Source organism: Lutra lutra, chromosome 5 (genome assembly GCF_902655055.1).
Source record: "Lutra lutra chromosome 5, mLutLut1.2, whole genome shotgun sequence".
NCBI lineage: Eukaryota > Metazoa > Chordata > Mammalia > Carnivora > Mustelidae > Lutra > Lutra lutra.
In genome coordinates this window covers 36,314,913-36,332,152 of record NC_062282.1, presented here as the reverse complement: position 1 = coordinate 36,332,152, position 17,240 = coordinate 36,314,913, and the positions used below count along the sequence as shown (strand labels likewise).

The 17,240-nt window shown below is 37.0% G+C and overlaps 1 protein-coding gene across 1 annotated transcript in view; it reads left to right on the top strand.

The window, feature by feature from the left end:
- HCN1 (hyperpolarization activated cyclic nucleotide gated potassium channel 1) overlaps positions 1-17,240 on the top strand; it is a 416,455-nt gene that overhangs the window by 327,971 nt on the left and 71,244 nt on the right. The window contains exon 5 of the mRNA XM_047731377.1: positions 9,439-9,585. Coding sequence (XP_047587333.1) covers positions 9,439-9,585 — 147 coding nt within the window. The remainder of the gene's footprint in view (positions 1-9,438; positions 9,586-17,240) is intronic.

The window sequence follows — 17,240 nt, the reverse complement described above, 5'->3', positions numbered from 1 at the left end:
TTCCCTTATGATTGATTATTGGTTTAAATTTTAGATCCGGCATATTACTTATATCTCTTTTAATTTGATCCTTGACCATGACCCTTTCTTGTTCCTTCTTTTGGGATGAATTCCTCCATTTTGGCATTTTGCCTAGGTCTCTGTCTTCTCTGTTAGGAGAGCCTGATATGTTTTCTGCTCCTGAGAGTAACAGCTTTATAAAGTAGAGGTCATGTACTGTCCAGGGCCTGGTACTTCAGAAGTGTCTCTGGTGTATGCTGTGTGCACTCTGCTGCATGTTTCCTCTGCTTTTTCCTTCAAGCAGCCCTCTGTAGTTTCTCTTTGCCTGCAAATGGCGAGTGCTTAGACCTTGACCAAGTGTGGCAAGTTTTAACTAGGTATGCTCTGGTCTGCTCCTGATGCCCTGATGCTATTTCCAATAGAGCTGAAGCTTGTAGAACTCCATGGTCACTGGATGTGATGCCTGTGGTGGATTTGTGCTCTTCTAGGGGAGGGGTTCACTGCGCTGGTGCTCAGCCAGACTTGCCCCTGAAAAGAAACACCTGCAGAGGGCAGGGGGACAGGGCTTGGTGTTAGTGGTTTAGGCTGCCAGTATTGGCACTGTACTGCTTACTGAAGTTAATTTATGCTGAGAGGAGGGCAAGGGAAATGGTGCCCATGAGCTTTTTTGTCCCTAGAGAGGCTATGCTATGTCTCTCAGATGCACTACAAGAAGGGTGACCCATCTCTCCCAGTGCATCCTATGGGATTCTCAGTTCACACAGTTGTCCCCCTCCTGGGCTATCTGCCCTCCTTCTCCATAGGACCAGTACAGCCTCTACTGAGTTTCACATCTGACATACATGAGACCTCTAAAATTCCACAGTTTTTGAGCTCCACTAGTAAAAACTCACAAAAACTAGCCCCTCTTATTTTCCCAGTCAGTGGCTTTGAGGGAAGTACTTTCCTTGTGCACTCCTCCCCCCTACCCCCGCCGTGACCAGTGTTCCCTCTCCTCCACAACACCTGTGATCCGTTTCTCCCCCAAACCATGTCTCTGCACCTCCTACCTTCCATTATGCAGCCTCTTTTCTCCCTCTCATTGTGCAGTTTGTTTTCAGTCCTCAGATCAATTTCTTGGATATTCAGAATGATTTGATATTATCTAGTTGTGTTCAAGGGATAAGACAAGCCTAGAGTCCTCCTATTACTCCACCATCTTAGCTTCTCACTATCATCACCGTCTTAAATGACACATAGACATCCCACAGGTGAAGAATCTGCTCTAGGTATGTGCTACATTGTAAAAAGTGTCCTGAGATATTATAAAACATCTTATACAGCAATTCAATGCTTCTTAAGAGAAAGACTTCAACAAAAAGTTGACTACTTATAGGTAGTGTTTCATAGATTTGAAGACTGGTATCAGAATCCTAAAATGAGAGATCCATTTGATTAAATGAGTAATTATGAATAACCATAGTACTTTTCATTTTTACCAAATTTGCTTTTGTAATAAAATGAAATATATACCTTCTGATTCCTATCTTCCAGGAGCATTCAGTATGTAAAATCATGCTTGGAGAACTGAAAACTATCTACTTTTTCAGATTTATACAAGACTGCCTTGGTGATGAGGAAAACTCTTCTTATTTTCAAATAGAATACATATTTAATAGAGAGGATGTCCTAACAAGTCATTAAATAATCACTTGTGTTCTACTCAGTTAATTAGCCTCTAAGCTTCGTAAGGCAATGACTTTGTTCTATATAGCCCCAAAACAAAAATCTTAGCTTATTGAATAAAGTTAAATTTAAAGGAATTGTCACAATTTCAAAATCTTGATAGAGCGGTATGGTTGAAGTAGAAGGCATGGGAAGTGCTGGCAGTCAACCAATTATTTCATTATTTAATATCACTCATATACTTTGTATGTGTTTTTATTAACTTCTGCTGTGTTCCTAAATGTTTTAAACATTTTTGGAATTATAAGAAGGCAGTTTCTCTTTTCTAATCAATAATTTCCTCCTACTTATAGCTGTGTTTAACATAAAGCCTGATATCACAGATTCAGACAGAAACTGCAAATTCTTTAAAGAACAGATATATCCAGGTTCATTTCAATAGGCTAGAGGCAAAATCTCATATTTAATAAATGTTCTTTGAATAATAAAAACAACTCATAATAATAAAATACGAATCCAAAATTTCAATCCCATGTGGGAGAATCTCCCTATCTGGCACCTTCCACTAATACGATTATTGCAACAGAAAAGAGTCAGAGATCATATTCTTGGTCTCCTTTACCCAAAGAATTCTCAGAAAGTATGTAACAAACCAGATATTCCATCAGTGACTACTTGCATACAGATACCTTAGCGGTTCAGTGGTGAGTAAGATGGGCAAGGACAGATACTTAACAAGTAATTGCAGCTGCTCTTAGAGTAACTAGGCATAAAATTGGCATTTTTTCTAAGTGCATACCAAGAGGACTTTAGGTGATCAGGGAGTCAGAGAATATTTCCTTGATGTAGTGAGATTTGAGGAAGAAAGTTAAATAACAAATAGGAATTAGCCAGGAAATTATGTGGTAGGGCAGCATTCCAGATAGAGGAAGGTGTATAATCATCCAGAGATTAGGGTAAGTTTAAGAATATTAAAGAAATGTAATATACCAGGGCATGGTGAGCAAAAGAAAATGTACATGATAGAGCAGAAAAAGGCCAAATAGCCCCAGGAAGTCAGATCTTGATCCTGAAAACAATGGGGAGCCATTAAAAGGCTTAAGGGAACAGAGTGACAACAAGGTTAGCATTTTAAAAAGATTTCTGTCTGGATTATGGAAAAGAATAAGAGTTGCATGGGGTGCCTGGGTGGCTCAATGGGTTAAAGCCTCTGCTTTCCGGCTCACGTCATGATCCCAGGGTCCTGGGATCCAGCCCCACATCGGGCTCTCTGCTCAGCAGGGAGCCTGCTTCCCTTCCTCTCTCTCTGTCTGCCTCTCTGCCTACTTGTGATCTCTGTCTGTCAAATAAATAAATAAAATCTTAAAAAAAAAAGAGTTGCAGTAAGGCACGCACAAATAGATACAGAGAATATAGTTAGAAAGTTGGGAATGAGTTTAGAGGAGAGATTTAAGTTACTTTGACTAAAATGATAATAATGGTGATACAAGGAAATGGAAAATTATTGAAGCTTCTGACAGTAGAATTTACATGATTTGGTGGTCTTGAGGATTGGGGATGAAGTTGTAGGGGATATAAAATAGGTTGATACAGTCTTCCTATAAGGGTATCATTCATTGATATTAAAATAATATATATGTGATTAAAGCTTCTATTTTAGATTTATTAGAATTGCTTACATTTACCATGGTATGATTCAGGCTCTCCCCTCTTAACCAGAACAGATCAGAGACATAGTTATAATTGCTCTTTTCATTACCATTTCTTACTTCCATTCACTCTTAAGTTATTGCAATCTGTTTGGAATTAACCCCATTACTTACATCACCTAAAAGTCACCAAAGCCTTTAATGAAGCTAAATATACTTACCTCTCTTCAGACATCCCAAACATTTCAAGAGTAAAAGTTTGCCTGAGATTGTTATTTTTAAGTCATATGTTAGTATTATATTTCTAAACTGAACACAATAAAATTATAGAAATAAAAGATCAAAAAAAGGGAGAAGATACTTGGAATTAAAATCGTCTCTAAGAATTTCAGGAAATATTCAAGAATGCAGGAGACATGTAAGAGAATGCAGAGAAAATGTAGAGACTATAGGGAAAGGTAAGGGAAAATTCAGACAAGGAATGTGTGAAATAAATAATAAGAAACATGGATCCTATCCAGTATAGAGGATCAAATACAAAAGCTCAATACCCAACTAGAGTAGTTCAAACCTAGAATTCTATATGTCGTCAGGTTAACAATTGATTTTGAGTTTAAGAGACGTTTTCAGACAAGAAAATTCTCAAAAAAACTATGTCCCATTTAGTATTCCTTAGTGATTTCCTTGGAGATTGACTCCAGCAACATGAATAAATAAACCAAAAGAGAAACATAGGTTCTGGGAATAAGAAACCCAACCAAGGACGTTATAAAGGGAAATGCTGCTGGATATCAGCTAGGATAGGGATGCTGGAAAAAAATTTCTTGTGCAAAAAATAAAAGTCATTTAAAATCCACAAAACCAAAGAGAATGCCATGAAATGCTGCACTTGTCATTGTGGTAATGCAAACACTGTATGGTTTGGTAGGTTCAACGGCATGTACAAAATTACAGTCCACCTTTATATTGTAGAAGTAGAGATGACAAAAGTTAAAAAATAGAAATGAAAGAATTAGTTTGTTACATTTCTTATGGTAAACTTGTCTTGAGTTCTCTGAACAAGAAAGAAAGATATAATTATGTTATGTAAAGTTACAAAGGAGACCAAGGGAAGAATTAACACTGATGACACAATTGCAGAATGAGAGAGAAGGTGAGAAGATATGGGGGGCTGTTAGTGATTTTACCATTTTCTATGGCAAAAAGTCAATAAATGTTGTCTCTAATTAATCCACATAAGAAATAGAAACAGAAGTACATTACTTAGTGATATAGACATAACACTTTTTGAAAGTGATAACATGGGAGGAGTGAGTTTTATAATGGAATGTTGTCCTCATTATTTATATTAGATCTCATTAGTATGTTAATGCATAATTTTTATGTGTCATTTTAATTGCACAGAAAATTTTTGGAAAATAAAAGTACATTCGAATTTTAAATGGTAATGATATTCGTCTCTTATAATATTTTTCAAGATGTATTTATTTATTTTAGAAGGGGGAGGGCAGAGCGAGAGGGAGAGAAAGAGTGTACTTACTCAGTGCAGAGCCCAAAACCCTGAGATCACGACCTGGGCTGAAGCCAAGAATCAGATGCTTAACCAACTGTACCACCTAGGCACCCATATAGTCTTTTAGATCTGATGGGATGAACTTTTGATTTTATATATTCAAGAAAGAATCATATTTGCATCTTTGTTTTTCAAAAGTCTCTTCATCAGTGACTATTAAATGTATCATCTTTTGCATATCATAGTCTACAATTAGCAGAAACTATTCCATTTTATCATTTTTAAAAAATTGTCATCTTATATGTAACTTTCAACACCTAGTTTATTCCATTATCCACCTACCACTAGGTGTCTTTTTCAAAAGGAATTTATCGTTTTTATTCTTCAGATCACAGGTAGGTCATATTTTCATTCATTTTGCAAGTCTTGTTAGGTATGAGGGAAACAGACAAAAAGAAGTAGCTCCCGTTTTCCATACGTGTTGTGTTCTAACAAAGATCATTACCTAATTCCCAAATTTGCTGGTTATGGTGCAATACCTCTTTTCTTAGAATATACTTCTTTTGAGTACCTCCTGCCCCTTGAAACTTTATCCTTTTTTGCTGTGAGTCAAGGTTTTTGTTTTTTGTGTTTTTTTTTGGTTCTGTCACATTGGGCTGGCTAATGTCAGCTCCCTTAACTTGATCAATTTCCATGACTCAACTGCTTTTAAAATGTAGGTTCCACTTTTTTTTTTTAAATCTCTTTATTTGACACGTTATCCCTTAGTGATCTCTTAGTCACTGACTGTGTATATATTTTTTCTTCTGAGTGCCTGACCTACATATAAGCATTAAGATGTGTCATGGGCCTCTTAAACTTAACTTATCAAAACTGAATTTCCTTTCTGTCCCCTACTCTCACTCAAATGTGCTTCATGTCCTAAGATAACATAGTCCTTGGCATATAGAAGGGGTTCTGATATTTTAGTGTAGGGAAGACCTATTAAAACACTGCTAGAATTTCTAATTCAGAGTTTCTGATTCTATAGGTCTGGGGTGAAAACTTCAAATGTGCATCATTTCTAACAAGCTTCCCAGTGAAACTGGTGGTTTATCTGCACTTTAACTGCACTTGGAGAACCATTGGCACACAGCAATCAGTTAATACTTGTTAGATCAATAATTACTCTAAATCGATTGTTTTAAAATATGTAATATGGGCTCAAAAATCAAATTGAACTCAGCATGATTAAATAACAAGAAATATTCATAGAGCTTTAGTCTGAAAGAACAAAGAAGATCATTTGGTGAAAAACTCTTTTACTGCAGGTTAGTAAACTCAAGTCTAAGGGGATTAAATGATTCATATGAGGAAAAATAACTGTATTCCACAAATCCTGACTTTCCGTAAAAATAAAATAACTTTATATGTAACATTTGTATTTAGCTAATCAAGGATTCGTTTTCTAATTTGAGATAGATATTGAGCAGATTGTTTCTCTAGATGAGTAGGCCCTTGCCCATAGGCACAGATTTCGTAAAAATGAATTGAAATACTACTGACTTTTCATGCTGTCTCTCATACCTACTGACATGCTTGCAAAGAACAGAGAAATCTAGAGCTTAGTATCCTGGTTAAAGTTAAAGATTCTCACCAGTCCACGCAGTGTTTGGACAAGCAGTTTTTTGTTTTGTTTTGTTTTGTTTTTGTTCTTGTTTTTTGTTTTGAGAAAAATAAACAGAGATTACATGACCCTACTGGTCCTGAAGAAAGTTTAATCCTTTATTTGTCCAGAACTGAAAGGCCTTTCATCAATGCTGTAAGTGTCAAAACTGTGGCAGTCCTGTACTCTTTTTTTTTTTTTTTAATTTTATTTATTTATCTGACAGACAGAGATCACAAATAGTCAGAGAGGCAGGCAAACAGAGAGGAGGAAGCAGGCTGTCTGCTCAGCAGGGCTCAATCCCAGGATCCTGAGATCATGACCTGAGCCGAAGGCAGAGGCTTTAACCCACTGACCCACCCAGGCGCCCCGCAGTCCTATACTCTTAAGCTGTTTCATTGTTTTCCCAAGTTTGAATATTTAACAGGATTCACCAGACTTTACTCGTATGAGGCAAAGGATAGTGCTTTGGAGAAAGAGAATGCAGACTTTCATCAGAGGCCCAAGAGCCTTTCCTCAACATGAGCACCCTGTGGGCCCAATCTTTAGGCAAGTGGAACATCCAGTTGATCCACCAAAGTATGCACAAGGAGTCTTGGTTTTGGGGGGTGTGGGGAGCTCAGCAACAAAGCTTTCAGTGGCTTTTTAAATAGCCAAGCCAGGTGGGCACCTGGGTGTCTCAGTCATTTAAATGTCTGCCTTTGGCTCAGGTCGTGATCTCGGGGTCCTGGGATTGAGTTCCTGCTCCACAAGGAGGCTGCTTCTCCCTCTGTCTCTGCCTGTCTCTCTCTCTCTCTGTCTTTCATGAATAAATAAATAAAATCTTTTTTTTTTAAGTCAAGCCAGAATAATCAAACCAGATAAACTAGTTGCAAAGCATTAGTACAAAAGTTAAACTTGGGATTTCCAGTGAACTGTCAGACCCTAAACAATACATCAGATATCCCACTGCCCTCTTTTTGACTAAGAGAAAAAAATCAGATACATGGATGTCTCTAGAAATAAAGATAGCGCTTTTTCAGTCCAGCTGCAAATCAATGTTATCCTACACAGTAGTCTTATAGAGGTCACTGAAGCTTCTTTCTTATGGACCAGCTGCATGAGGGATCAAGCAGATTGAATCCCAGGTCTCTAGAAGTGGGTTACCAAGATTAAGTAGGCATATAGATTCTGAGCTCTTCAGGAAAAATTAACCAATCCTTCTCAAGTACATGCTAGAAGCCACTTACACACAATGACAGTGAAAGCATCGCTGTCTAAATTTAAAATGCTTAAACCATAATCAAGTTGCTTCCGAGACAGATATATATAGGCTGCAGGCTTTAAATACTTGGGGGACAGTCTGGTGACCAAATAAAGGAAGTCTCATGACAAAGTTGTATTTCCTTTGAGAACACTAATCTCCAAAAGGGAATGTCTTAAAAATATGAATGTTATGTGAAAGGACAAAAAAATTGAACAAATATAATGGGCTGCTGTTTCTGACTAGATGTATGCATTATCAAGTACCAATTACAATTACACTAATTATGGACAAGGAGTTGGGAGACCTCTAAGTCATCAGGAAAAGATGTGAGGGAAAAAAATTTCCATGTGTTCTCCAAAACACATCAAATGTGTTTTTTTAAGGGAAAAAAATCTTATTCCAGTATGTTTATCCAGTTTTATTAGCTACTTTTTTTACTTGTATTCAATTTTTAACATCTATGCAATGAAATTCATTTGGGGAGCTCTAAATAATTGTTTCAAAGTATGGTCCCATGACTACCTACATTTACAACACCAAGGGAGTGTTTCTCAAAGTTAAATGTGTATGGGTCATCTGAGAATCTTTTTTTAAGATGTAGACTGATTTCATAGGTCTGGAGTAAAGGCTGAAATTCTCTTCTAATAAGTTACCAGCTAATATCCATGCTCCTTTTTGAATACCAGAGATTTATTTTCAAAGTGTGTATATGTATTTGTGTGTATAAGTATGTGTGTAAATTCACAAAAGCAGATATATCATGGGAATCAATCTCTGGAGTTAAGCCTGAAAATCTGCATTCCCAAAGTTAACTTCACCCCAAGTTTTATCAACAATTAAGTTTAAGAACTATTTGGTTAGGGGTGCCTGGGTGGCTCAGCGGGTTAAAGCCTCTGCCTTCAGCTCAGGTCATGATCTCAGGGTCGGGGGATCGAGCCCGCATGGGGCTCTCTGCTTGGCAGGGACCCTGCTTCCTCCTCTCTCTCTGCCTGCCTCTGCCTGCTTGTGATCTCTGTCTGTCAAATAAATAAATAAAATCTTTTAAAATTTAAAAAAAAAAAGAACTATTTGGTTAAATGAACTTAAACGTCTAAGTTAACTTTGGCTGTAAAATTTTGTGGATCTGGCCTCTCACCCTGATACTCTTTAAGTCCTAAATTGAAGGGTGACATATTCTCTCACTTTTCAGGCCATCTGTGTGGCTTGAGTATCTATGACTTGGAAACAGCTGCCAAGCTCTCTGTCACTAAATTCAAATTTTAATTAGGTCTGATCTTTTGCTAAAAGGTCTAAGATAAAACTTCTTGTTCTATCCAATCTTAGAAAATTCTATATTCAGATGAGGGGCCAAACATCAACATGATACTTCTTTTAGAAAGCAGCAGGGGAAAAAAAAGATTCCAAAAAAGTGAAATCATGTTTTTTTCTTGTCTCCTCACTGGTTTTTCTGGGGTGACACCCTTGAATTTACTCTGAACTCCTTTCATGCCCCTCCACATCTCAGTTCTACACAGGAAATGTTTGTCTACTAAATCCCTCACAGAATATGTGACACACAGTAGATGCATTACATCCTAGTACATTAGTTCCTTCCCCCAAAGGATTTCTTCTTTTGGTTACTGTTATTCAACTATTACTGAATTTAGCACAACAAGGTAACGTGATGATTTCTCATACAGCCTAACAATGTTTTCTAATTTCCTTTTTCCTTTCCCTACAGTATAAGCAAGTGGAACAATACATGTCCTTCCATAAGTTGCCAGCTGATATGCGTCAGAAGATACACGACTACTACGAACACAGATACCAAGGCAAAATCTTTGATGAGGAGAACATTCTCAGTGAACTCAACGATCCTCTGAGAGAGGTAAGATGGACAGTCTTCGATCTCCATGGTACATGGTCATGGTTTATTTTCTCTTTTCATGGCACATCTTCAAGGCCGTGTTACGACACTACTCAGAAGAAAAGTCAGAACTAAATATTGACACATCTTTTGTGCCTTTATTCTCCCCTATGGTTTCCCGTATAAAGACTTTTACTTGTTGGGGGGAAAAAAGTACTGGAAAATTGTTCTTATGATCATGATTGTCAGAATGGTTTTATTTTCCGTATCTGTGGTTACCAGAGTTCCTTCATCTGTCTTCATTGTCTGTATCTTTCACTCATTCCTCTCATGTCTACTGAACTATTCATCTTCGTTTTGGTTTCTGGTTTCTCATCTCTTCCCATGTTCACTTCACCTGTTTATTAGAATTTAGACCCTGATTACAGACTGACCTGACCTGTTGCAAGAAATTAATTTCTCCTATCTCCTCATTAAAACACTTCAATGTCAGTAACACCTGTTTGCCTTATAGCTTCTTTCCATCCCTTCCTAGAAGGCTTCTCTCTGCCCATGGGAATGTTCTGGTCACTCCTAGACCAAAAGAATACTGGCGCGATTGTTCATATTTCTCACACTGCTTTTCTTTCCCTTCTTTCTTTTACTACCAACCTTCTCACAGGATTAATGCGGTCTGTGTAATCATTACATTGTGTGGTTTGATTGCCACTTCTTTACCATAGTTGGTTCCTTGAAAATTACCAGTGATCTCTTACTCATCAAAAAGCCTTTGTCTTTGAGCCCTTGGTGGTCCTTTTAAACTGTTGACAAAACACACATCCTGAATCTCTTTTTTTGGGCTTCCTTAGCACTGAACCATTACTAAGCCTTTGGCTTTTTGTTTTGCATTTCTGAATTTGTTCTTTATTTTTTTTTTTAATTTATATCTTTTTGCACCTTAATTCTGTAAATTTTGAGCTCCAAGTTCAAACCAATAACACTGTTTTCTTCAAATCTGCATGGTTTTCCCTTGACTCCATATATATAGTAAACTAAATACAGTCATTATCTTCCATTACTAAGCCATTTTTTTTTACTAAACCATTTTTCTTTTGAAGTCTCTCAGTAAATGTTTTAGTCATTCTCTCAAATTATTTGGAATGTAAAATTGTAGTCTATTTTTTTTTTATCTTCTTCTGCTCTGCCTGTCCAGTCAGTTGTCAACTGCTGTCAGTTCAGTGTGACAGCCCACCCCACACCGGCACCGTTGTTTCCTTCCCCACCACCTTTGTCTTGACCCTAGTCTTCTCACACGGACAGTTGGGACTGTCTCCTCAGTTTGCCTTCCAGCCTCTGGGCCATTTTCTCTAACTACCATTTAAAACATCGATGCCAGATTAATCTTTTTTTTTCTTTTCATATGTACGAGCTACTCATTTTTCTGCTGAGAAACTTTCACTCTTTACATATAAAATTATATCAAATTTAGCCTCCCTAGGCTCGTATTCCAGCCCTTCTGTGCTCCAATCTCGGCTAAATTTCCAGCTTTATTCTCCCTGCTGCTCTACGTGTTCCAAAGTGGTCTAACGCCAAACTGTGCAACTTGCTGTTTTGCAGAAATCAATTATAATTTCTCACCTTGCATCATATGTTTTTCAGAAATGTCTGTCATCTGTTAGCAAAATCTAGTTCAAATATTTCTTTATTTACAACTTTTTTTTTTCCAGCCTAGATTTCATAGCTCTTTTCTCTGATCCCTAATGCACTGAGTCCACAACACGTGTGTGCTCCTTGTCCGTTCCTGTCTTTTTTATCATTAGTGTTTCTTATTTTTCTCCATTTTCGCTTAAAAGTTCTGTAAAAGCAAAGGCTTCTTTATAGTTTAATTTTTTCTTGAAATTCTTAGTACATGTAGCATTTATTAAATGCTCAGTAAATATTTTCATTGCAACTAATATCTTTGCCATTTATATCCATTCCTAAGCTTCTGCATTCCCTAAAAGTTACTCATTTTTTTGTTCTGTTTTGTTTTGCTTTGTTTTGAGCCTTGAACTATCAGTTAAGAGTTTGCCAATAATGGAGCTCAAAATTTGCTGTTGATTAGCTTATTTTCTTTACAAATACCTCAAATAAGAATATCATTTTTTTTCTTTTTTGCTTTAGGTGACACAACTCAAACTTCATTTATTGTTGTATTTTTAAAAATAAAATAATGGGCTTAAGAAAAAAACTGTCAATATATTTTGCTTTATCTCTTTGTTGGATTACAGAATTTGTTTTGAATTTAAATCCCCTAGGGCCCCTGGGTGGCTCAGTTCACTCAGCATAGGGCTCTCAACTTTGGCTCAGATCATGATCCCAGGATTATGAGATTGAGCCCTGCGTTGGCTCTGTGCTGAGTGTGGAGCCTGCATAAAATTCTCTCTCTACCCATCCTTCCCCTACTTTCTCCCTTGCTTAAAAAAAAAAAAATAATAATAATAATAATAAATAATAATAATAAATAAATCCAAATCCCCTTCACCAAAAGGCAGAAGCTCAGGACACTGGAACCAAGCTGGGTTCTCAAGGACCCAGAGGTATTCAAAGACAGGACAGGAGAGGCCATAGCAAGGAGACAAATATAATCCAAGGGATAGTATCAGATATTAAGACTAAATCAAAAGACAGGAAGACACTATAAAACTAAGGATATATTTCAAAGAAACAGGAAAGGGGCACCTTGGTGGTTCAGTCGGTTAAATGTCTGCCTTCAGCTCAAGTCAGGATCCCAGGGTCCTGGGATTGAGCCCCGTGTCAGGCTCCCTGCTCAGGGGGCATGCTTCTCCCTTTCCCTCTGCCACTCCCCGTACTTGTGCGCTCTCTCTCTCTGTCAAATAAATAAATAAAATCTTTTTTTAAAAAAAGAAAGAAACACGGAAATGTTAGGATTCCAGCATAAAATGTCATTGAGGAAATACAGAAAGCCAGAAGAAAAATGAGTGCAAAAGGCCTAAAGTTGCATGCTTAAGTGAGAAGCATTCCTCTGTGCTGAAAATACACAATGTAGTATAAAATTAGGATTACAAGAACTCTTTCTTAATCATGTGTATTTTATTAACTACCCTTTCTCTTGCCACACAATACCTTAACTCTGATCTTCAATGGAAAAAAATGCACTTTTCATTTTTACCCCATCCACAGCCATATGAGACCATATGTCCAATTTCCTTAACTCCTACAACTGTTCAGTCACAAAAGTATGACCAGTAGTTTACCTCATATTTTCAGAAACCATAGTGCAGGGGTTCAGCATCTTTTAATTCAACATCTGAAGTGCACTCACAACTGTTCTCCCTGCCTTTGATCTCAGTTAACTCAAATGTATACCATCACACGGCCACCATATTGATTGATAGAAAACATGAGTTTGACAATTCTCCTCTCTTCCTAGAACCTGATCATGATCTCCCATCCCCTAGAGGAAAAAGTCCAATCTCCTTGACATGGCCTATGAGACGCTCCATGCCCTGCCTTCATCTTTACTTTTTTCCATTAATACCTCATCAACAAGGAATTGTTCATAATTTTCTGGGAAAAGAAAAGTGCTGCTAATTGCCTCATTGCTTTTCCTCATGCTATTCTAGCTTCACTTCCTTTTACTCAGCTTACATTCCACTTCCTGTCAGGCATTCTTACTCCACATGAACTTCCTCATAAATTTCCCCTGAGCACTCTCTCACATTGTATTTATCACTTATCAGTTTATTGTTTGTCTCTTTTAAGTCTATGAGCCTCTTGGGGTGCCTGGGTGGCTCAGTGGTTAAAGCCTCTGCCTTTGGCTTAGGTCATGATCTCAGGGTCCTGGGATCGAGCCCCACATTGGGCTTCCTGCTCGGCCGGGAACCCGCTTCCCCCTCTCTCTCTCTGCCTGCCTCTCTTGTGATCTTTGTCTGTCAAATAAATAAATAAAATCTTAAAAAAAAAAAAGACTATGAGCTTCTTGAGGCTGGAGATGATGCCTTAATCTTTATATCTTTGTTGACAGTTATGGTAGGAACTCACTAAGTATTTACTGGGTGAATAGCCTTTAACAGAATTATGTTTGAAAAACAGATAAGATTTGTGTGACTACTTAATAAAATTAGAGATCTTAATAGAATTAGAGATCTGAGCCTCATTAAATGCTCAGACACTTAACACCTTAAAAGGTGAAAACGATGTTCTCCATTTATTCTCTGCTTTTCAGTTTTTGCTCATCGAGCATCAGAATCCTGCAAAAGCCTACATTTAATGTTATACTGAGTTAAGACTTTATTAGAAGGGAAATAAGATGAGTAGGATAAGAAAGTAAGAAGACACATAGCAGTGAAAGAACAGGAGTTGTTATTTAAATAAAACTTGAAGTGTCCTGGTAGTGGGTATTAAGGAGGGCTCGTATTGCATGGAGCACTGGGTGCTCAATGAATCTTTGAACACTAAAAAAAAAAAAGTTAAATTAAATTAAAAAGAATTAAATTAAATAAATAAATTAAATAAATAAGACTTGAACCTTTAAAAGCCAGACATGTCTTCTGAAGAAAAGTTCAGTAAGAACAGTGAGAAATATATCTTGGTCCCTATTAAATTGGAGTTTTACGTACTTACTGTATTAGTCATAGTGGTAGATCACAGGAAATCTTTTTAACTTAGAAGTTAAGGCATCAACTTGGCCAAGGCATATTTTGCTCACTCTTGTGCTCCTAGTATCTAGAAAGTGCCTGGTACATAGAAGACATTGAATGATTGATATAAATGTCAAATGAGAGAAAGTAGAATACTCAGAAGAGGAAACCTGGATTATTTGATATGTATTTTGGGACAGAAGGTAAAAATACAAGATTTGCATAGTATACACATACGCATGCCATATATAATTGCTAATCATATATTCAAAGTTGAGTCAACCACCATTTTATATTGCGACAAAACTTTTAACTTAAAATACTTCATTGTGCAGAAGGCTTATTTTTGTGAAAATATGTAACCTAATTTGAGATGCTAATATATACTAAAGAGGAATGATTTCTGCTAACACAAGTCTGGGTACTCAGGAATGTATAGAAATGAAAGGTAAGTCAACCCTTTAGCCTCTCAAAAACATATGCAAAAGATCTATTGCTTAAAAATATAAAATACAATGTTAAGGAATGTGAAAATCATTCTATATTCATGATCAATTGAGCCCTATAATATTTTATCCATTTCTATATCCCAGCTTTTTTTTTTCAGTGTGTCTGAATACTTTTAAGTATGAAGACTCCCAAAGACGTAAAGTGGCAGAATTTCACTTGCAAGACCTTTGAAAGCTCTTACAGAAATCTCATACCACACGTATGCAAATTAGTTGTATTAGTGGATGCTATAAAAACACTGCTTCATTGAGTGTATTCTTCCATTTCCATTTCTGTGGCATAAATTAGGTGATTTATCTTTTCATATGTTGGAGACAAATTGCTGAAATGCCTTTAAAAAATATCTGGTTCATTCTTACTATTCCCCTTTCAATAAAAATGGTACCTCCTCAAAGAGGCCTTCCTGAGAAGTTTATCTAAATTAGTTCTCTGAAGTCCTTCTCCATCCCATAAGCCTTTTAGTTGTGTACATAACCCTGTGTTGTCTGGGATCCAAGAAGGCAAGAACTTTATCCTTCTTGATTTCCACCATATCTTCAGTCTTCAGTACATACTTAATAACTACTTACTGGATAAACAAATGCAAAGAAAGTTTGGATGTCACACTTTGAAAATCATCTCAAGGAATCATTGATTGTTAGAGCTCAAAGAGAACATTTTATCAACAAAACAGTGGTGTTCATGTGGATAAAAAGTGATGCCCAGAACTATGAAGTGCTCTGGCCAGAGAATATTCTTAGTATCACTTTTGATCATGCTATGGAAGATGTGGTTTCTCATGTATAACAAAAGGATGCTGGATTCCTCTGTGATTGTGATTTTTGTGTATATACCATAAGCCAGAAGGTCCTATTTTGCTTATGGTTGGTTTTTATTTTCCTTAAAACTTTAGATATTTGCATTAGTGATTTATTATAGTCAGGATGAACAAAGAGAATATTGCTTTTTTTTTTCTTTTTTTAGATTTTATTTATTTGCTTGAGAGACAGAGAAAGATAGCAAGAGAGAGCACGAGCAGGGAGGACAGGGAGAAGCAGGCTTCCCTGAGCAGAGACCCTCACATGGGACTTAATCCCAGGACCCTAAGATCATGATCTGAGCCAAAGGCAGATGCTTAACTGACCGAGCCACCCAGGTGCCCCAGAGAAGGGGATATTTCAATAGAGTATCATTATAGAAGGTAAATAGATATTCCATCCAATTTCTAGAACCCAGGAAGATCAATGGAATAGACAAAAAATACCTTTTTTTTTCTCTTCTATACCAAGTCTTCCCGGAGTATTGTCGGTGGCTCATGGAACAAACATTGTTGGTCTCCCTGTCCAAACTGAAGTAGGGAGCCACCTCAGGTTAGAGAAGATTCAGAGTGGCAGAACAAGTTGTGCATCCATCCTCGGGTTAGGCCATAATGACCTGAACACTGGCTCTGTGAGAATTGTCAGCATTCTCAGAAATGATCTTTTTACTGTGAACTAAAATACTTGGGCCAGAACAACCATAATATTCTGAGAAAAGTCTTTAAGATGATACTCAGAAACTTGGCATTGTGAATTAAAGCTATTATTTTATGATCTATGTATTTGTTACCTATAATCTTTAATCTCTACTTCCTCTGTGACTGTATATAGTCAAAATTCTGAGTCTGCAAAGCCCAAATTAATCTCTAGAAACTGTCCCGCACTCCAGTTGTTCTTTGACCTGGCTCTGGCTACAGAAAGCTTTTCTTTCTTCTGCTTGCATTCACCTATAATAAGCTCCTATTCTCCCCTAGCTGCTCAAGAAGACCCAGTTTTATTGTTTTAAACTATCCAGTTTAAATCCCTTTTATAATAATCTCAGTGCCATTAATAGTCACGTGTATCTTTCAGTTGTACAATAAACAATGAATGTTTGTTGAATGGAGGGGCTATGCAGGATCAAGGTTAAGTGCATGGCCCTGGTTCCACCAACCCCATTTAAATCCAGCTAGTAGTAGTCATACAACCTACTGTATGTATGACTTTGGGCTATTTAGTAACTTGCATATATTTCACTTTCCTCATTTTTGAATGTGGATGATGGTGATAATAACTACCTCATAGAGATGTTATGAAGATTAAATGAGCAAAAAGTATAAAAAATTAGAAATGCATCAGGCACACAGTAAGTGCACGGTAAAATTTAATTTTTGGTATTACTCTGATTCAACGAAGAGTAAGATACAGTCCCAGCTCTCACGGCTCTTGTGGCTTAGAGACAAAAATTTCAATAGCCAATTATAACTGTGCATAAGGGCCATGAGGGGGTCATTCGGAGGGTGTTAGCCAAACACAGGAGAGACAACAAGTCCAGCCTTATCGTATGTCTCATTTCTTCTGGAATGTAGTCAAACAATCTGCTGATAAGTTCTTCCTTCATTTTAACAGCCAGCTTTCTGGAGACAATATCTTAGCATTAAAATTTGGCATTAAAATGTTAAGATCATGGGACTGATGAATGCTTTAGCAAAAGCAGGCAGTGTATTTAAAACTAAAAAATTAATTAGAAGAATTCTGTGAACTCTAC